We start from the raw sequence: 22,706 nt of genomic DNA, 5'->3' as shown, positions 1-22,706 counted from the left end.
GAAAATGATCATGGGATATAAAATGGAAAATGAAAACTAGAAAAGAATTTGTGTAGAATAACTTCATTTTGGTAGAATAGAGTAAAATACATGGTATCAGTAGTAAGAATTCTGTTGCTAGTAAGAATTAGCAACAAGCTGTTATCTCCCATCTGGGATGACAGAGAACTTTCATTTTCTACCTTGTACATTTCTGCTTTGTTTTATTTTTCTTCCCAAAATAGTATAAAACTTGTTGCAGAGGAAAAACAATAAGAAAAAATGTTAATAACTAGTTTATCTGTGTTAAAGTTAACATTTCTGTTGAATAAATAATTATTGTTTTGTATTTTAATAACAACACTTATTTATACTGAATATATGCTGACCATACTTGTTTGGGGGATGTTCATGGTAAATTTGTCCCATCTTAAAAAAGTAAATTTTTGATGTCATTTTTCCATTATAAAATAATACATGTTAATTAATGAAAACTTAAAAATACCTATAGGTAGAAAGTAAAAAGAGAAAAGTAAAATACAAACATGCTTTCTATATATAATTATTCTCAGCATTCTGTTAAATTTCGCAGTACACTTATTAAAAATGTACTATCAACAGCACGGTCCACCGGCCACAGCGGCCATTGAGGGGTGAACCAACGGTAAAGGGAGACCTTTCTCTCTGTCTCTCTCTTTCACTGTCTACTCTGCCTGTCAAAAAAAAAAAATTGTACTATCAATTATTTAAACATTACAGTTCTTTAGGAAATTATCAGACAGTCTTTTTTGGGGACACAGATGCAAATATCCAAAAACTGCCTGAGGCCAGAGGAACCAGATTTCAAGTATGACCTGCATAGGAAACTTGGTCAGATAGAATTACTCAGTTAAAATAAAGAGCTTTAGAATGGTCTCCTCAAATGCATAAACTTGTTTGGTGCCATTATTTATTCAATTTTGGACAGCAAAGAGTATGTGAGAACAAGAGATACAACAAGGCTAACATTTCACCTTAACTTTTTCATGTGCTTCCCTGTTGAAGATTGAATTAGCTTATTTTCTAAAAAGACAAATGATAAGGAGATAGTCACAGTAAAGAGCTACTTATGGGATCTGCGTGTGCGTGTGTGTGTGTGAGTGTGTGTGTGTTGGGTAGGAAGAGAAATTTAAAACTCAACTGTTATTTAATTCTTGCCTTTGGGTCAGTCCACAAAGATAGGATGATGTCAACAGCTTCCTGGAGAATGCTGTGTTTTTACATAGCAGAGATTAGTGAAGATCCCCAGGATGTCTGGCACAGTTTATATCATCCCTTCCTCTCACGAAACATGAACATTTGTACAAAGATATCAATAAACCCTTCCCCTATTAGATCTTTAATTTTGAGCCCAGGGAGATAAGCGCCATAACTCTTCAAAGTTGTTGCTTTGGGAATCTTGGTTTGTTTAATCTTAGCGATAAAATGTGAGAGTACTCTCAGAGCCTTGAGCATGGATTTGGGGTCAGGTTTCTTGTCTGTTTCGATAATGAGGTCACCAGGAGACCAGTTTTAGCAAGGACACTGGAATGTGTGAGTCCAGCTGAAGCATTTTCATTCCTAATCTCTTTCCTTTGCATTGCAGAAGAGAGTTTACAAATTCCTTTCATTTCCAATTAATATCCTCCTGAAAATTTTTTGAGGTAGACAGGGTGGTACTCCATTCCGGGTTTATAGAGAAGGAAACAGATCTGCTGAAGTCTCTTAAACTCCATAGCCAAGACTGGAATGCTGGTGTCCTGACTACAGATTTGCATGACTTCCCTAAACCATGCCTTCTTTCATGTCATAAAGCTTGCGAATTCTATGTCAATATATGCAAATATAACTTCTGTAAGATGAAAATCACTGTTCCCAAGCAGCTGCAAATTAATCTATAAAATCTCTAAACCCCCCTGAAGAGGCCTCTCTTTTTTCCTATAATAATGTGGAGGCTCTGAAATATTGGTGGAGGAAGAAGTGCAATATTATGGGAAGCGGTGATATCAATATAACAAAACACATGGTAAATACATCTGTATTGGCCAAAGAAATTTGATCTGAAAGAAAAAAGGATAAGAATTCTCCATTCAATATTTAAAACTTATGGAGTTAAATATAGCTGAAGAAGTGTGAGTCCTTTAAAAACACAGTAGCTTGGACTTGCTTATTTGGTGTCTTGCATACCCATCGAGTATTCACTGGCTTACTGGTTAATAAATTACTTTTGCAAAATAGTACATGAGATAGTTGTTTTATTTTCTTTAAAAAATATAGAGGTAACTGATTTCTGAATTGTATGAACACACCAATCATTTGCTGTCTTTTAAAAGGAAAGAAAAGTAAAGTTTGTAGAAAATGGTATCATTTACAAAGGGATTTTAGTGGTATATCACATATATTTGTCACTTTAAAGTTTGATGGATCTCTCCTTTGGAACCACTCTGGTCTTAAAGAGCTATATCAAAGACATGAGACAAAAAGTTGACCCTTCACATGTTCAGAGCTCTCTGAGATTTGTGATCCTGGCCTATAAATTACTAGCTCTTTATACGTGTTCAGCCAGGGGAATTAGAAGAGTGTTTCCATCCACACTTGTCATTTATGAGATTTTCATTCATGCATAGGTATCAGTTATGTGTCCCAAATGACTATGGATACAAAGAATTTTATTATAAAGATACAAAGAACTCAATTCCAAGTTAGGCAGTGTTTGGTATTAAAGAAATGCTGTAGCTCAATATATTCATACTTTTTTACTCCTGGAAACTCAGAACTGAATTTTTCATTAACTTTTAATGTATCTTAAACAGAGATTTGTAGTCCAATGACAGATGTACATGCATTGGTTATATTGGGACTTTCTCCTTATTGTACAAGTATTTTCCAAAAGGCTAACTACAAAGATTATAACTGTAAGAGTGATTAAGAGGTAGAATATGTTAGAAGTTCTCACCCATATTTGAGAATTATTAAGAGATTGAACGTGAGAATTGTTAAGCGATAGAACATTTAAAAAATTCTTACAAAAATTTCTTTGTAGAGTATGTGTTCATAGTTTTGTTGCTAGGTATATTTCAGGATTGTTCATTTCTCTAGTCCCAGATAATGATGTTTTTCCTTGTTATGTGTAGTTCTTTTAGTGTCCACAGAAGTTACCTACTTTGTATGTGGATTACTATTCGCTCTGGTTGTGGAAGAATGGTTATGGGATTATGCCATTACAGTAACTATTCTTCATGTTGCCATCACGTCAGCTGGTAAGCAAAAGAAAATAATGGAAACAAAGGAAACTATGTTAAATCTGGTGTTATACCTAAATCCCTTCCTAAGAGTGGAACTTTCTAGCATGCATTTCTCTTATGATGGCTTCATCTAAAAGCTGATGATGAAACTCCTTCACTCACATCCCTCACACTTCCTCCCCTGCCAGACTCTTCTCCCAATCCACTAAGTTTTGATAACTCCATCTTAAATTCAGATCTCAACGGAAATGTAGGTATTTCCCATTCTCTTTTCACATTCAACTTGTCATCAACTTGTACAGGGTTTGCCCTGTAAGGGAGATTTTTTTTCTTCAAAATCCTTCCCTGAGGCAGGAATTGAACAAATTGTGGGGACTGGTACTTGTGAAAAACTGTACTTGGAGGCAAGCAAGCTTTCCGGCAGTATTTACACAACACAAGCATTGGTTTTTAGACTAAGGCATTTTTAGTTCTACCTATGATATTTGGAGTCAGAAGAAAATGGACTGAAATTCCAGTCTTACCTCTTAATAGGAGTATAGTCTTGGACCAATCACATCCTTCATAACAGTTTGCTTCTCTACAATATAGAGAGATCTAGTGACATTTCAATGTGATAGTGAGAAATCACTAGCTACCAGGGAAATGTAAAACAAAACCATGATGAGATATCACCTCACCTCTGTCAGAATGGCTAAAATTCAAGAGGCAGAGAGTAATAAATTCTGGCAAGGATGTGGAAAAGGGTGAAAACTTACACACTGTTGGTGGGAATGTAGATTAGTACAGCCACTATGGAAAACACCATAGCAATTTCTTTTTTAAAAATAATTGTTTTATTTACATAAGCTGACTAAATTTCATGTATTTCATTTGTACAGATTTAGGAGCATAGTGATACTTCCCATTCTACCCATCCTCCCTCCCACATTGCCAGCCTCCCTCCATCTTTCTTTCTTAATCATTTAATTTTTACAATCACATACTTTTAGTTTATTTTATAATCATAAGCTTAACCCTCCACTAAGTAAAGAATTCAATAAATAGTAAGAAGAAAAAACATTGTTCCTCAACTATAGAGACAAGGGCTATAAACAAATATCAAATATGAAAATGTCAATTTCACTCAAACACATTACATTTTTTACACTCTATTAGTTACCACAGATCAGGGGAAATATATTTGCCTTTTGGGGACTGGCTTATTTCACTAAGTATAATGGTTTCCAGTTGCATCCATTTTGTTGCAAGAGAGGATTTCATTCTTTTTACAGCTGAGTAGTATTCCATAATGTGTGTGTGTGTGTATTTATCCAATCATTGATTGATGAATATCTGCGTTGATTTAATATCATTGCTATTATGAATTGAACTGCAATAAACATGGGGATACAGATAACTCTTTCATATGCTAATTTCATTTCCTTTGGGTGAATTCTCAGGAGTGAGATTGCTAGATCATATGTTACATCTATTTTCAGATTTCTGAGGAATATGCACAGTGACTATACTAGTGTACATTCCCACCAACAGTGGATTAGGTTCCCCTTTTCCCCCACATACTCACCACCATTAATTGTCTTTCAATTTCTGTATGATAGCCAATCTAACTGGGGTGAGGTTGAACATCACCGTGATTTTTATTTGCATTTCCCTGATGGATAAGTGATTCTGAGCATTTTTTCATGTGTCTGTTGGTCATTTGAATTTTTTCTTTTGAAAATACCTGTTCAAATCCTTTGCCCATTTCTTAACTGGATTGATTGTTTTGTTGTTATGTTCTTGAGCTCTTTTTAGATTCAGGATATTAATCCTTTATCAGTTGCATATATTGCAAATATTTTCTGCTCTTCTGTCAGTTACCTCTTCACTTTGCTGAATGATTCTTTTGCAGTACAGAAGCTTCTCAGCTTGATGTCATCCCATTTGTCAATTTTGGCTTTGATTGCCTGTGCTTCTGGGGTATTTTCTAAGAAGTCTTTGCCTATGTCAATGTATTACAAAGTTTCCCCCAATGTTTTCATCTACTCATTTCATGGTATAGGGTCATAGATTTAGATCTTTTATCTATTTTTAATTGATTTTTATACAAGGCATAAGATAGGAATCTTGTTTCATACTTTGGCATGTGTAGATCCAATTTTCCAAGCACTATATGTTGAAGAGACTGTCCTTCCTCCAGGGATTGATTTTAGCTCGGTTGTCAAAGATTAGTTGGTTGTAAATGCATGGATTGGTTTCTGGAGTTTCTATTCTGTTCCACTGGCCTAAATGTCTATTTTTGTGCTAGTACCAGGCTGTTTTGATTACAGTTGCCCTGCAGTATGTCTTGAAATCTTGTATTGTGATTCCTCTGAATTTGGTTTTGCTATTTAAGATTGCTTTAGCTGTGGACAGCTCTGTGGTGAAAAAGGTTAAGCCTTCACCTACAGTGCCAGTGTCCCATATGGGCACTGGTTCTAGTCCCAGCTGCCCCACTTCCTATCCAGCTCCTTGGTGATACACCTGGGAAAGCAGGAGAAGATGGCCCAAGTGCTTGGGTCCCTGCACCCACATGGGAGATCCAGATGAATTCCTGCACCCTGGCTGCAGCCTGGTCCCATTCCAGCCATTGCTGCCATTTGGAGAGTGAACCAACCAGTGGATGGAAGATCTCTCTCTCTCTTTCTCTCTCTCTCTCTCTCTCTCTCTCTCTCTCTCTCTTTGTCTCTGTCTCTGTCTCTCTCAGTAAAATAAAGAAGATTGCTTTAGTTATTTGGGGTCTCTTGTGTTTCCTATGAATTTTAACATCTTTTTTTTTCTAGGCCTGAGAAGAATGTCATTGGTATTTTGACTGGGTTGCATTGAGTCTGTAGATTGCCATTAGCAGTATGTGCATTTTGATGATATTAATTCTTCCAATCCATGAATATGAAACATTTTTCCATTTTTTGCATCGTCTTCTATTTCTTTCTTTAATGTTTTATAATTTTCATTGTAGAGGTTTTTACCTCCTTGCTTAAATTTATTCCAAGGTACTTAACTTTTTAGTATCTACTATGAATGTTACTGATCTTAAAAGTTCTTTATCAGCAATGGCATTGTCTGCATATACAAAGGCTATTGATTTTTTTTTAAGATTTTATTTATTTGTTTGAGAGGTAGAGTTACAAACATTGAGAGGGAGAGACAGAGAGAAAGGTCTTCCATCCACTTGTTCACTCCCCAACTGGCCGCAATGGCCGGAGCTGCACCGATCCTAAGCCAAGAGCCAAGAGCCTCCTCTGGGTTTCCCATGTGGGTGCAGGGGCCCTAGCACTTGGACCATCTTCCCAGGCCATAGCAGAGAGCTGGATAGGAAGTGGAACAGCCAGGACTAGAACCAGCACCCATGTGGGATGCCAGTGTCACAGGCATAGGATTAACCTACTGCGCCACAGTGCCGGCCCCAAGGCTATTGATTTTTTGTGTTGATTTTATATCTTGCAATTTTCCCAAACTCTCTTATCAGTTCCAATAGTCTCCTAGTGGAGTGTTTTGGTTCCACTATGTATAGAATCATGCCATCTGCAAACAGGGATAATTTGACATTTTCCTTTCCTGTTTGTATCCCTTTGATCATTTTTCTTGCCTAATAGCTCTGGCTAAAACTTCCAGAACTATATTGAATAGCAGTGGTGAGAGTGGGCATCCTTGTCTGGTTCTGATCTTAGAGCGAATGCTTCCAACTTTTCCTCATTCAATATGATGCTGGCTGTAGGTTTGTTGTATATTACCTGACTGTGCTGAGGGATGTTCCTTCTTTACCCAATTTGCTTAAGGGTTAATCATGAAAGGATGTTGCATTTTATCAAATGTTTTCTCCATATCTATTAAGATAATCATAAGGTTTTTTTCCTTCAGTTTGTTAATATGATGTATCACATTTATTGATTTTGTATTTTAAACCTTCCCTGCATACCATGGACAAATCCCACCAGGTGTAGTTGAATGATCTTTCTAATGTGTTGTTGGGTTCTATTAGCCAGTATTTTGTAGAGAATTTTTGCATCATAAGTGATATTGATCTATAGTTCTCTTTCTTTGTTGTATCTCTTCTAGTTTTGGAATTAAGGAGATGCTGACCTTGTAGGAGGAGTTTGGGAAGATTCTTTCCCTTTCAATTGTTTTGTATACTTAAAAAACTAAAAAACAGACTTGCCAAATGACCCAGCAATCCCACTTTTGGGAGTATACCCAAAAGACAGGAACACATTGTATCAAAGAGATACCTGTGCCACAATGTTTATAGCAGTTCTATTCACAATAGCCAAAATATGGAATCAAACAAGGTATCCATCATCAGATGAATTGATAAAGAAAATAAGGTATATGAATTGGCAAAGAAAATAAGGTATGTATGTGTGTGTATCTATACACTCACATATTTATATATATACAAATATCTGCATACATATACATATACACACATACAATGGAATATTCATCCAGACAGAAAAAGAAAGAAGTATTGCATGTTATCTCTTATATGTAGGAGCTAAAATTTATAAAGGTAAAAAAATCAAAAACAAGAATAAAATAGTATATGTATTGATATTTCTGCAAATATAGTTTTGTCAAACTTTGGTTTATACCTTTGTCAAAGCAATGGTTAAGAGTGTTATACTACTATAGTTTTAATAATCTGTAGGGACCAGCACTATGGAGTAGGAGGTAAAGCCACTTCTTGCAGTGCCAGCATCTCATATGGGCACTGGTTTGATTCCCAGCTACTCTACTTCTGATCCAACTCTCTGCTATGGCCTGGGAAAGCAATAGAGGATGCCCCAAGTCCCTGGGTCCCTGCACCCATGTGGGAGACCTGGAAGAAGCTCTTGTTTCCTGGCTTCAGATCGACCCAGCTACTGCGTTGTGGCCATCTGGGGAGTGAACCAGAGGATGGAAGACTTCTCTCTCTCTGCCTCTGTCTCTTTGTAACTCTACCTTTCAAATAAATAAATAAATAAATCTTGTTTTAAAAAAAGCTATACTACTATAGCTTTAATAATCTGTAATTACTTTAAAATTTACTGTATATGGGTGAAATGTCCATCTTTACATTCTATTATTGTTTATAGCCCTTACCTATATTCCCACTAAACCAGGGTTCCTTTTGCTCTTTACTTGTTAACCTTTTTTATTTGGTGGAGAATTAAGCCCTTGATTGTGATGTAAATTAAAATACTATATCAGAAGTAAAGAAAGGGAGGAGGGAGAGTGAGAGGCAGAAGAGGAGGAGAGAGGGAGAGAGGGAGGGAATACTATTATATTCCTAGAATTGTAACTATGAACTATATTGAATCAATCTTTTAAATAATTATTTTATTTATTTGAAAGTCAGAGTTACACAGAGAAAGAAGGAGAGGCAGAGAGAGAAAGAGAGAAAGAAAGAGAGAGAGGTCTTCCATTCTGCTGGTTCACTTCCCAAATGACCACAACAGCCAGAGCAGAGCTGATCCAAAACCAGGAGCCAGGAGCTTCTTCCAGGTCTTCCATGGTACAGGGGCCCATGGACTTGGGCCATCTTCTACTGCTTTTCCAGGCCATATAGCAGAGAGCTGGATCAGAAGAGGAGCAGCTGGGACTTGAACCAGTGTCCATATGGGATGCTGGTGCTGCAGGCTGGGGCTTTAAGCCCTGTGCCACAGAGCTGGCCCCTATATTGAATCTTAAAACCTAAAAATTTTTAAAAAGCTAAAAAAAAGATGAAAAATTATCTAATTTATAATAATTGCTCAGTAAATGATAGTTTCATTCATTAATTCATCCATCAATTCAGAGTTACTCTTCCCTCTAACTTTTGCTTCCATACTATCTTTCGTTATTTTTTAATTATGTTAGTCAAAGTATGATGATATGTAATCTCAAGTTATGATTGAAACTTTATTATTTGTTGATTTGAAGTGCTCGTGTACTGATAGTATAATCCATCTCCAGTTTAAGAATGTAGAATTTCCAAATGTATTGCTGCTTCTCAGTGTCTCTGAGATTACAGAATGCCAGTATATTGACCTCCCAGCATCAATTTTCTCAGAACAAACCCTCCTTTAGTAACTAGGAAAATCATGGGACCCCACATCCCCACCCCACATACATGTCATCTCAAATTCAATATTATACTTCAAAGCTTAATGTTTTCTTGCTAAGACAGTCGCAGAATATTTGTATGAGGCTTGGAGAACATAGGATGGCCCTCAAGATTGGGATGAACTATAGGTTCTGGACTCAGAAAAAAATGAATTAATTGTCTAATACAAGACACATAGAAAATATTTAACAAATGGATAGAAAAAGGAAGACCTTTCTTTCTCTCTCTCTCACTGTCCACTCTGCCTGTCAAAAAAAAAAAATGGATAGAAATGTGTTTAGAGTGAAGTGGTTCATAATTGGAGAGACATCCAGGCACTGAAGATTCAGCGTGGTCTTACAACTATCACTGTTGCAAATCAACTTTGTAAGGCAATCTCAGAACCTTTCTAGAGAAGAATTTGAAATATTTCACCTAAAAATTGATCTTTCAGACCATAACTTAAGTACAACTCTGGGGCCAGTTGATTTTATGAGCATGGATACATTTTTATCTGGTACATGGGTATGATTTGAAGAAGCAGAAGTATTTTTTCATGAGTAAAAACATAATGTGTGTTTTGAAAATGAGTAACACCTCTCTTTTCTATTACAGTTATGTTGGAATTCCCCTTGACGTCACATTGGTGGGCTGCTTTAGGTATATGGTCATTGTTCCGGTTCGGATTCTCTAATGCACAAAAAAGTGTTAAGTAGAATAATTTTGGGAAGTAGATTTTTTTTTACTGTAGTCATAAATTTTCTTATTTTTCAAGATAATGATGATGATGTCTGAGATAATTAAAGCCATTGGGCCAGGGCATTTGGAACAGTGGTTAAGTCTCCACTGGGGACTCCTGCCTTCCATTTGGGAATGCCTGATTCCAATTCTGCCTATTTCATATTTCACCCAGGTTCATGCTTACAAGCATCTTGGGAGGCAGCAACTGATGAAGAAGGTACTTAGTTCCTTGCCACGCATATAGGAGACCCAGATGGAGTTCCTGGCTCCTGGCTCGAGCCTGGCCCTGCACTGGCTATTGTAGGCATTTGAGAGTGAACCAGCAAATGGGAGATTGATTCTCTGTCCCTCTCAAATAAAATGACAATAAATTGTAAGAAACAAACAAAAAACAAAAACAAAAATTCTCATGCCATTTTACTGAAGATGGACTGTACTGATTATTTCTCCTGGCCCAATACACTCTCAGAGTAGCACAACAGAATCTGCCATCTTAACATGCATTTGGGACAAATAATAGATTGATAAATACACATATAAGATACATAGGTCTCTGCTCCATTTGATAAATTTTTAATTTATTAAGTAATGAGATTCACTTTATGTCTTAAACAGTAATGGAAGGGATAGAAGTGAGTGAAAACCAAAAAAGCTCTATGTACTGGCAAAGTTTTTGCTAAACCCTCGATTTCCTTAGCTTCCCTCCAACTCTGGCCTATACGAGTTTTGTCTCCCCTTCTTTCTCCATCACTTTGGCCTCAGGGAAGGAAGTAGGGGCTGAGCTATCATTAGTAGACAAACAAGGGAGGTTCAGTTTTATTTTAAAAAGTGTTTAGGTACATATTTTCAACTTTATTGGGATCCATGTACAGACTCTCAATCACATATACACAGATGCACCAAATGTCCCACTGTAGAAGTGAGTCAATGGGGTCAACTTAGAAATTGCATGAGAAAATAGGAATGCACAAGCCCAGTGCCAAACAACAGAGTACTGCTGCTTCCTTCCCTGACATCCTATCATGGGACTATGCTTCATTTATTACCACATTCTAACATACTTATCCTTGTATTCCAAGATGCAGCTCACTCTAACTTCTTATTGGACACCAAGTATCAAAATTAATCCTCTTCCAATATTCACGGATCCTTAAAAGTTTGGATTTTTATTAGGACAAAGAGGTTGAAACCTCATATATGAGGGTATTTCAAACAGTTTGTGGAAATGGAATTAAAAAATAATTTTATTTTGGTGCAAAAAATTGAAATACATGCATCATTTTTTCCTAATATGTGTTTTCCAGGAAATGTTTTAAAGAATTATTTACTTATCTGAGATGAAGAGAGAGGCAGGGAAACTGGTGCCATCCTCTGGTTTATTCTTCAAATGCCTGCAACAACTGGAGTGGGGCTGTGCCAACCACAGAGCTGGGAACACAATCCAGGTCTCCGATGAAGGTGGCAGGAATCCAGTTACCTGAGCCATCACCGTTGGCTCCCAGGGTCTGCACTAGCAGGAAGCTATAATCAGGAGCAGGAGTTGGGGAATCAAATCCAGGAACTTCAGAGTGAGACGTAGGTTAATCAATCAGTGTGTTGGCTACTAGGCCAAACTACTCTTCTGTAAAAGTTTTGAAGACTCCTTGTTGCCATTACTGGATGGAACTGCCTTCTATGGGATGATTCCATCCAAGATATCTTTAGATAACATCATATCATGATGAAGGAAGAAAACAATAAAAATGGCTGTGTTTTGAAATTAGTAAAGTGCAAAAAAAAAAAAAAAAAAAAAAAAAAGCCCTGTGTAAGGAATGAGGAATAAGGAACATGCCAAATGAAATTACACGCTGGTCTCGTTTCTACTATTAATAGAAAGAGCATAGCTTACAGCAGAATTTCTCAAATTTGAATGTACATAATACATGCAAATCACCTGAGGATCTTGCTGAAATGTAGTCAGTCTGGATAGGGCCTGAGTAATGCTGCCGCTGCCGGTTGATGAACCACACATCAAGCAACAGTGACATAGAGAGGTTCTGAGTCTTTTAAAATCTTTTTTGCACCCCAAATTTGATACAAAGTCAATAAATTTTATGACTTTACAATATTTTCAAGTTCTAACAGTTGTGAAGTTCATCTGAGTGTTTTGTTTAAATCTTCCCTGTTGTCTTTTAATAGCTTCATTTTTCTAGAATTAAACTTTTAAATTTTAATTCCTTCTTAGCTTTAAATAATTCAATCTAAATATGCTTTCCATAGAATTCTATTTATAAAATAGGAGAGTCAAAATGCGAAAAACAAATGAAAAGAAATGAGATTTTTAAAATATCACTTTTATTATGTTCTTCCTTAATCATATTATATAATAATTAGAAATTTAGGAAGGAAAAGCAACAGCCCAATATTAAAATTTATTTGTGCTAGTAAATGGCTAGATAATTCTGAACAGAGTTCTATATTTGTCAAGTGTGGAAATTATTTACTTTTAGGTTGGGTGCATTTGGCTTTCAAATGTAAAGATCATAAGTGTTCTGTATTTGGTAATAATGTTATCCAATATCTTGAATCTGTTCTGACAACAGTTAACAAACCCAAACATATTCTGATATATAGTGGTTTATACAATATCAATAATACTTATTATTTATTGATCATTTGACATGAGCCAGAGATATTGCACTAGTCTCGCTTACCTTTATTACAATCCTGTGAGATAAGTATTATATTCCAATTTTGAGAATGTGGAAACTGAGCTTATTCAACTGGGTAATTTAGTAGAATTCCCACAGCCACCAGGATGATTTCTGTAAACAGGCTTTCTTCCAACACATCTTGTCAGCTATGAGACAACTCTACATAGAGATCCTGTAGCTACTCCTTAAAAGATCTGATAGTTGCTGCATCTGTAGGCACAAAGATCTCACAATAAGATCTGTTCTGCCAACACTAAGTAACCCCTTATATATTCTGGTGTTACCCCTCAGTTTTAAGGGCCTTCCCAATATCAGTAATACTTACCATTTGTTGTTTACTTAATATGGGTGAGAAAACCCAAGATGAATAGCAAAGCTTACAGAAATTTCTGGAGGCAACCACTGTTTCAGCAGTGGAAAGAGTAAAAAGAAAAGACAGACTGATCAGTGATGATCACAAGCTCTGATAGGATTTCCATATTGCTTCCTGATTCTGTGATTGTTGTTTGCAAATCAAATAGAAGCAAGCATTTTACATGACTTAGGAAAGAACAGACAAATTGTCAAAATATTTGCTTTTAAATTCAACTGGAAAATAGCAAAATGCTGCTCATTCTTTTGAAAAGTACATAATGACTTAATTTTCATTTTTTAAAATGTTTGAGAGTTAAAATGTTAATATAGCATGCTGTACCCAGCATATACCTGGCACATAGTAAATATTTGTTTTGTAAGTATAGGGAGAATTATGTGAGATGAAATTAAGAAGCAGAGACTTTCCTGGCACGTAATAAGAGTATATGGGTGCCAAACAGCAAACACACTCTGGCGGACTACCAAGAGAGACTGTTTATTCTTCACCCTGGGAGAGTTCAAAGAGAAAATATGTAATCACCTGTTATGGATCATTTTATATAAATATTATAATTATATAGACATGAGTATTATACCTGGTTTTCATGTTATACATTTCAGTATATTTTTGTGTTATATACTCTGCTCATATCTTCTATGTTCTGATGTTATTAGAGTATATTGTTTAGTATATGTAGTATACTATTTATTCAATATAAATATGTATTTTTAAAATGGGGCCATAAAAATATTTTTATATGGGCCAGATAATTGGACCAGGAGACTGTTCAAAGATTTCATCACTCTAAAAATATAGTGAATAAAATACCAGACATTCTTTGTGAAGGCATAGCTGTTTTTCTACTTTTACAAGGAGCAGTGAAACTATTTCAATTACTTTTTGCTCACAAATTGAACAGAATTCATCAGTTACATACCTAGTAAGAAAATTAGCCAAGTGGGAGTGCTTTTCTTTTCTTTTCTTTTCTTTTCCTTTCTTTTCTTCTCTTTAATTAATTTGAGTGGCAAGGAGAGAGAGAGAGAGAGAGAGAGAGAGAGAGAGAGGTTCACTCCTCAAATACCCCCCCACAGCTGGGGCTGGAGTCAGGAACTCAACCTAAGTCTCCCATGTGGGTGGCAGGGAAGCAATCATTCAAGCCACCACTGTTATCTCTCAGGATCAACATTAACACAAAGTGGGAGTCAAGAGCTGGGGACCGCATCCAGGCACTCCAACAAGGGCACAGGTGTCTTCAGCACTAAGCTGAAACACTGGCTCCAGAGAGTGGATTTTTCTAACACTTTTTAGCTTCAGCTATATATTCACCATCATACTGAGACAGGCTAACCAGTGCTCCTTATGGTATGTTTTAGCCCCCTTTGTCTTAGTTGTTTGTTTTCCTCTAGTAGTGTTTAGTACAAACAGAAAACACAGGAGGCCTGGTGTGTGCTGCCGTGGTGAGTCACTGTTTGGGATGCCCGTATACTACATGCGAGTGAGGGCTTTGAGTCTTGGCTACTCAGCTTCTGATCCAGCTTCCTGCAATGCACATCCTGAGAGACTGCAGATGGCTTGGGTAGTTGGGTCCCTATCAGACTTGTAGGAGACCTGCGCTAAGTTCTGTGCTCCTGGCTTCTGGTTGACCAAGCCCTGGCTGTTTCAGGCATTTGAAAGTGAACCATCTCTCTGGCTTTCAAATAAAATGTGAATAAATAAATGAAAAATTGAAAAACACAGTATCATTTATGTCTGCATAAACCATTCAACTATGTAAATTATTAATAAATTGGAAAAAAGATACAGAGATGCTTAAGTGGAAATGATTTTTTCTTTGAAAAATAAGAACTTACTGCATTTGGATTTTATTTATAATACCATATAGTTTCCTATGCTTTAGCCAGCTTGGTAACAGCAAATGCCAGCTGATTGCTGCAAAAGTCAACTTAGCATAGTGGACTAGAATACTAAAATAGTTGAGTGACTAGTATCAGTGAACAGGGTTGATTATACGTAATGCAGGTGCCACATGACACATGAGGTAGTCTTAGTGAAAAATTGAGATCCAAGAGAACAGTGGTTAAACATCTTAGAAACTCTCTCATGGTCTCATATAGTACATCCCTATGTGATGTAGTTGTGAATCCTGTCAGGGTTCCTCCCTCAGGGTTCCACCTCTCATGGAAGTTCCTCTGATACTACTAGACAAGGAACTGCAGATTTATGAGAGCTCTGCAATTACTGTATCAATATTTTAAAACAAACACAACTCATTGAGCCAATAAAATCAGAACTAAAGGTATTTTCCCGAAACCAAATTGTTCAGGTCTTTTCTATACATAAAACATTTTCCAAGTTAGTGAGCGTGATCTCCTTTTACAAACAGAAGGAAAACATGGAACAAAATGTATCTTTGTAAACAGCAACAATACAAACAAATGACAGGTTGAAGAGCTAAAGGATTTCACAGTGAATTCCTTAGTATGTGCTCATGGCCTTTGGATGTATGAGTTTTAGGACCACCTTACTGGTATCCGTGTGCCTATTTGCTTCTGAAGGAAATTTTAAATTTCAACAATTTGTCAGCCTGATTAACTGCCTAGTCTCTTTTAGCTGAATCTGTAAAAAGCTGTTTCATTTCCTATGTCAGTTTCAGCAACACTCTTTCAGTTATGACAATTGTTCTTATTCATAATTTCGCCAATGAATTATTCATTATTGATTGTTAACCAGAACTTCCCTTTCATTTACTTGCAGGATCCGGCTTAATTTCAATGATATGTGGAGGCCAGACTTTAGCATACTGTTTGTTCAAAGACAGCTTTATCTATCCAGATCTGGATAATTTTTAAGAGAACAGCTGGTCTATTGTCTCAGAATTTCTAAATTATAACATATATTGTGTCATATCTAAATGCTATATTTTGTTTATGTTCATGCTCAAGGTTGAATTTATTTGGTACTTTTATACTCTAAATTGTAAAAAAGGAGAAGAGAAGTTAATGGAAAGCAGAACAACTCTAGTGAAGAATTCATGAGTGAAATGTTTCAAATTTTATAACGTTCAGTAACTCCCAAAGTGTGTCATAAACCACACTCTGAAAGATTCTAATATCATTGTTTTAAGAGGAATAAGTTACATTTTTAAAATTATATTTGTGGAATCCTGGATTTAAGTAAACAGTGTTGTTTATTTCAGTAGTTCTCAGAATCTTTAGTATACTTTTACAAATGTGGTATGCATCTCTTCCATAAAAATGTTCACTCATTCATAAAAAAAGGTCATGCTATTTTTTTGTAATCCGGGTAAAGTTTCAATATATGTTGTAGTGATTAGTTACTGGCTTAGAAAATGTGAAGTGTAATATGCTTCATGTAGTGTTTCTGAAACATATTTGATGAGGGGTATACTTCAGAAAATTCTCATCTATCAGGTGTGAAGTCTAACACAGAAAAAGGCAGGTTAAACCTGCTGCCCACCTCTGCAACCAGAATTAGATTCTGTACTGTCTCACAGTGTTTGCTCTGTGTTAGATCATTTCTCATTAAATTATTTTCTTCTAAAAAAAAAAAAAAAACAAGGTATACTTTCTCCTTAGACAGGTGTCTTCTAGCACAATGCTTCTCAGATTTTAATGTGCATTTGATTTATTCAGATTTTGGTGGAGACTGAAATTCTGTGTTTCTAACAGTTCTCAGTAAATGCTAATGCTGGTTGGCCACAGACCACTCTTTGAGTACAAAGGCCTATGTGGTTTGGAGTATGGGATGTATCTTTTTAAAGTTGGTGTAGCTTGGTATCACCAGTTCTATGGTTTTCCTATCACTTTCATTCAATAAATGCTTGTAGAATTGGGTTAAATTTGGATGAGTTAAATTTATATAACTGACTTAAGTATTTCTCACTTTTTAAGATAGCTAAAATATTTCATGATATAAAAGAAGTGAGTGTTGTGGTTATAACTAAAATAGATAGGAATAGGGACAGGAGACTGACATCCCCACACACACCCCATACACAAAAATTTTGGGGTACATAATAGAAATTAAACTGAACCATCTCTTATAATTCTCTTCTAGATGAGTCTTTTTACTCTAAAAATCAGTTTCTTCTGTAAAGACATTCATGCACTAAGAAATGTCATGCAATTTTATGTATTTCAGATGACTTTCCAAAAATGGTATTGTATTGATTAGATACTGGGTAGAAAATTTGGACTTATGCACATATAAAAATAAAAATAATGATGCTGTCTCACTTGCTTCTTTCTCACATTATTCACACAAACTTTTGTTTCCCTTACATATCTCTCTTTTTCTTCCTGTTTATTTCTTCCAAAATATTAGGTTATGGGTGGTATCAAAATCTGTAGCTCACCCAGATCAATCAAGGGACTGAAAATTCCAGTTATTAATGAAGTTATTTTTCATCTTTAAATGAAGGCTACATAGGGTAGCTATGACAGCATCAGCATTGTGATCTTTGATTCCCTAATTGAAACTCCATTGATAGCAAATAGGAAAGAGTATCTTATTAGAGGTAAAACACAATGCAGTCCTGCTCTAGGAAAAATGTTATTGAACACACCATGAGTACACTGATGAGAATGTGTGCCCCTATAACACATACACACTGAAGAAACTGGCAGAAACATTAAACTGTCTGCGCAAACTTGTTAATTAAAAAAGATTTGGTTGATTAAATACTTTTTAATATAATGAGAATTAAGTTCTAGTAAATTGGAATAGCAATCTCTCTAGACTCAGAAGACCTTGATATCTTGTCATTCTGTAGTGTAGCTTAATTAGCATGTTCATTTCCAGGATTAGAAGTCCATCTGCTCAGTAATTACTATTGTGTTAATCCTGCTCTTTATGTTTTCTCTGAATCACAAGAATAATCTATGTTTTTTTTTCCTTCACTCATTAAAGTGATTATTATGGGATGGGCATTTGGTATAGCAGTTAAGATGTCACTCAGAACCCCTACATCCATATTGGAGTGCTTGGGTTTGAGTCCTGATTGCACTTTGATTCTGGGTTCCTGCTAACGTGTGCTTTGTTGGAGCAGAAAGTAATGGCCCAAGTAAATGGGTCCCTGACTCCCATGTGGGAGACCTAGATGAAGTTCTGAAATCCTGTCTTTGGCCTGGCTCAGCCCTGGCTGTTCTGGGAATTTGGAGAGTGAACCAGCAGACAGGAGATCTCTGTCAGTCTGTCTCTCTCTGCCTTTCATACGTAAATATTTATTAAAAGTATAAATTTTGTTAAGATTCACTTATTTATTTGAAAGTCAGAGTTACACAGAGAGAGAGGAGAGGCAGAGAGAGAGAGAGAGAGAGAGAGAGGTCTTCCATCCGATGGTTCACTCCCTAGATGGCCGCAATGGCTGGCGCTGTGCCTATCCGAAGCCAGGAGCCAGGAGCTTCTTCCGGGTCTCCCACGTGGGTGCAGGGGCCCAAGGACTTGGGCCATCTTCTACTGCTTTTCCAGGCCACAGCAGAGAGCTGGATCGGAAGAGGAGCAGCCGAGACTAGAACTGGCACGAATATGGGATGCCAGAGCTTCAGGCCAGGGTGTTAACCTGCTGTGCCACAGTGCCGGCCCCAAAAGTATAATGTTTTATAAAAATTAAAAATGGGCCGATGCCGTGGCTTAACAGGCTAATCCTCTGCCTTGCGGCGCCGGCACACCGGGTTCTAGTCCCGGTTGGGGCGCCGGATTCTATCCTGGTTGCCCCTCTTCCAGGCCAGCTCTCTGCTATGGCCCGGGAAGGCAGTGGAGGATGGCCCAAGTGCTTGGGCCCTGCACCCGCATGGGAGACCAGGAGAAGCACCTGGCTCCTGCCTTCGGATCAGCGAGATGCGTTGGCCGCAGCAGCCATTGGAGGGTGAACCAACGGCAAAAAGGAAGACCTTTCTCTCTGTCTGTCTCTCTCACTATCCACTCTGCCTGTCAAAAAAATAAAAATAAAAAATAATAAAAATTAAAAATGAAAAGATTATCATTTATTTTACGATACCCCCTTACACATAAAAATTTAAAATGAAATTATAGTGCATGCGATAGCAGAAGAAATTATGAAACATAGCAACAAAATATTCACTTTAGTGTTTTTAATGGATACATATTAATTGCACATATTTTGGGGGCACAGTATAACTTTTTTTTTTTTTGACAGGTAGAGTTAGAGAGAGAGTTATAGACAGTGAGAGAGAGACAGAGAAAAAGGTCTTCCTTCTGTTTGTTCACTCCCCTAATGGCCGCTATGGCCAGAGCTGTGCCGATCCGAAGCCAGGAGCCAGGTGCTTCCTCCTGGTCTTCCATGCGGGTGCAGGGACCCAAGCACTTGGGCCATCCTCCACTGCCCTCCAGGGCCACAGCAGAGAGCTGGACTGGAAGAGGAGCACCCGGGACTAGAACCCGGCATTCACATGGGATGCCAGCGCCACAGGCGGAGGATTAACCAAATGAACCAATTTTTGAATATTTTGAATATTTTAACAATTGTTATTTCCTCTTGGGGAATTGGTCCATTTATCATTATATAGTAATGTTCTTTGTCTCTTTGTACAGTTTTTGACTTAGAGTCTATTTTACCTGTTATAAATATAGGTACTTGGGCTTGCTTTTTATTTCCACTTCCATGGTGTATCTTTTTCCATTCCTTTACTTTCAGTTTATGTTATCTGTGATGGTGAAGAAAGTTTGTTGTAGGCAGCTCATCACTGGGTCTTTTTTTAATCCATCCCATCAATCTATCTCTATTACTTGGGGGAATTTAATCTGTTTACATTCAAGATTATTATTCATGAGCAAAACCATACTCCTCTCCACTTGTTTATTTTTTCTAGTTATTTTGTATATCCTTTATTTTTTCATCTCTTGTTCATCTTTACAGTTTGGTGGTTTATTATACAGATGAAGTTTGATTACCTTTTGTGTATCTGCCTTATGATTGAGTACTTTTTTTTTAACTTTCATTTAATGAATATATATTTCCAATGTACAGCTTATGGATTACAATGGCTTCCCCCTCCCATAACTTCCCTCCCACCCACAACCCTCCCCTCTCCCTCTCCTTCTCCCCTTCCATTCACATCAAGATTCATTTTCAATTCTCTTTATATACAGAAGATCAGTTTAGTATATATTAAGTAAAGATTTCAACAGTTTGCACCCACATAGAAACACAAAGTGAAACATACTGTTTGAGTACTAGTTATAGCATTAAATCACAATGATTGAGTACTTTCACATATATTTTCATGATGGTAGTTACATTTTGTAAAGGGTTATTTATTTATTTGAGAGGTAGAGTTACAGACAGAGAGAGGGAGAGAGAGAGGTCTTCAATCTGCTGGTTCACTCCCCAAATGGCCACAATGGCCAGAGCTGAGCTGATCCAAAGCCAGGAGCCAGGAGCTTCGTTTGGGTCTCCCACATAGATGCAGGGGCCCAAGCACTTGGACCATCTTCTACTGCTTTCCCAGGCCATAGCAGAGAGCTAGATCAGAAGAGGATCAGCCAGGATATGAACTTGTTCCCATATGGGATGCCAGCACCACAGGTGGAGGCTTAGCCCACTACACCACAGCACCAGCCCCAGTAGTTACCCTTTAACTTTTAGTGTTGGTGTCCCTGAAGCGTTTCTTGTAGAGCAGGTCTGGAAGTGATGAATTCTCTCAGTTTTTACTGATCTTGGAAAGACTTTTTGTCCTTCATTTCTAAAGGAATGTTATGCTGACTATAATATTCTTGATTGGCTGGTTTGTTCTTTTAGGGTATTTGAATATATCATCCCATTTTCTCCTGGCTAAGATTTCTTCTAAGAAGTCCATTGTTAATATAATGGGACTGTGATTTGTCTCTTTCCTCTTGGTATTTTTAAAATTCTCTTTTTGTCTTGTACTTCTTACACTTTGACTATAATACACCTTTAGGGATATATCTATATATATCTATATAATAGATATATAGATTATATATAGTCTATATAATATATATAGCTATATCCCTAAAGGCATATTTTATATATAAAGAAATAAATATATATTAAATATATAAATATATAAAAATAAATATAAATATGTATAGATATATATCTATATATAGATATATCCCTATATATATATCCCTAAAGGTGTATTATATATATATATATATATCCCTAAAGGTGTATTTTATATGTTTATATATATATATAAGGCATATATTTATATATGTTTGTATATAAATATATAATATATTACATAATATATATTTTATAATATGTATTATATATTAAATATATTTTATGATATATTTATATTATGTAATTATATATAATATATGTTTATATATTTATATATATATAAATATATATAGTCAAGTCTACTAAGGTTCTTTTAAGCATCCTAGATCTAGATGTTTGCATCTTTCTGAAGATTTGGGACATTTTCAGCAAGTATTTTATTGCATAGATTTTATGTCACTTTTCCCTTTTGTTTTCTTTTGGGAAATCCCATAATGTGAAAGTTGTCCAGCTTAATGGTGTCCATTAAATTTTGAAAGCCTTCTTGGTCTTTTTCATTTTTTTCTTCTCTTTCTTCTTTCTTTTTCTTTTTGGTCTTTACTGAGTTATTTCAAAAGAACTGTCTTTAAGCTCAGACACTTATTCTGCCTAAATATATTCATCTGTTGAGATTCTCAACTGTATTTTTTATTTCATGTATTGAATTTGTTAGCTCCAAGATTTCCATTTATTTTTTATTATCCCTTATCTCTGCTGAATTTCTCATTAATATAATAAAGTCTCTATCTAATTTCATTGCATTGTCTGTCTGTTTTTATTGAGTTTCCTTAAAGTCATTATTTGGAATCTCTTTTAAGGCAACTCACTGATTTCCTTTCCTTTGAGACCTATCTCTACAGAGTACTGTTTTCCTTTGGAGGCATGCTGATACCTTGTTTGTTTATACTTCTTGGATCCCTTTATTGATATTTGTGCATCTGGTAGATTAATAGCCTATACCAATATTATAGAGTGGTTTTCACTGTACATGACTTTCTCTTGGTGATGTGTCCTGAGATGGCAGTTGGAGAGACTGTTGCCTTTTGTTCCAGGCGTGTACTCTAATGTAGTGTTAGTATACGCTCTGTAGCTGTAATCAATATTGGTGATATGCGCAGTTTTCTCAGTGGTGTAGACTGCAGTAGGCATTGTATTTCATCTGCAACTAGGATGCCAGCTGTCCTAGGCAAAGATAAGTTCCCTGCTAATTCTGCGTAGTACACCCAGTTCTGGGTGTGCCATCCTGGGGTGCCTAGCAGTTCACACAGTAAGGAACTAAAAATATTACTCTAACTAATTATCTTAAATGACACCTTCACAAAATATCTGTTTGATAATCTAGTCAGTATTTTTGTCATTCCTTTATTTTACTTTTTAAGCAGTACTTTAAATAATGGTGCAATAGTTAGCATATCAGTATGACTGAAAGCAGCATTCTTGTCAGCGCCTGAGAGCTGCACGGGTGGCATTCCCAGGCGTCCAGGGCTGACCAGTTCAGGACAGGCTGCCAGCTGTTTCCCAGTGTTGAGGATTGGGGGGA

At 36.4% G+C, this 22,706-nt stretch overlaps 1 protein-coding gene across 1 annotated transcript in view; it reads left to right on the top strand.

Annotated features, from left to right (window-relative positions):
• The window catches only part of TMEM244 (transmembrane protein 244), a 38,291-nt gene extending 28,169 nt beyond the window's left edge, over positions 1 to 10,122 (top strand). The window contains exons 6-8 of the mRNA XM_062187265.1: positions 3,132 to 3,257; positions 9,943 to 9,987; positions 10,103 to 10,122. Of these exons, the coding sequence (XP_062043249.1) occupies positions 3,132 to 3,257; positions 9,943 to 9,987; positions 10,103 to 10,122 (191 nt within the window). The remainder of the gene's footprint in view (positions 1 to 3,131; positions 3,258 to 9,942; positions 9,988 to 10,102) is intronic.
• The last annotated feature ends 12,584 nt before the right edge of the window (positions 10,123 to 22,706 follow it).

The sequence above is a fragment of the Lepus europaeus genome, chromosome 3 (assembly GCF_033115175.1).
Source record: "Lepus europaeus isolate LE1 chromosome 3, mLepTim1.pri, whole genome shotgun sequence".
NCBI classification, from domain to species: Eukaryota; Metazoa; Chordata; class Mammalia; order Lagomorpha; family Leporidae; genus Lepus; species Lepus europaeus.
Note: the sequence above shows the minus strand (reverse complement) of the source record. Positions and strands in the feature narration are given on the sequence as shown.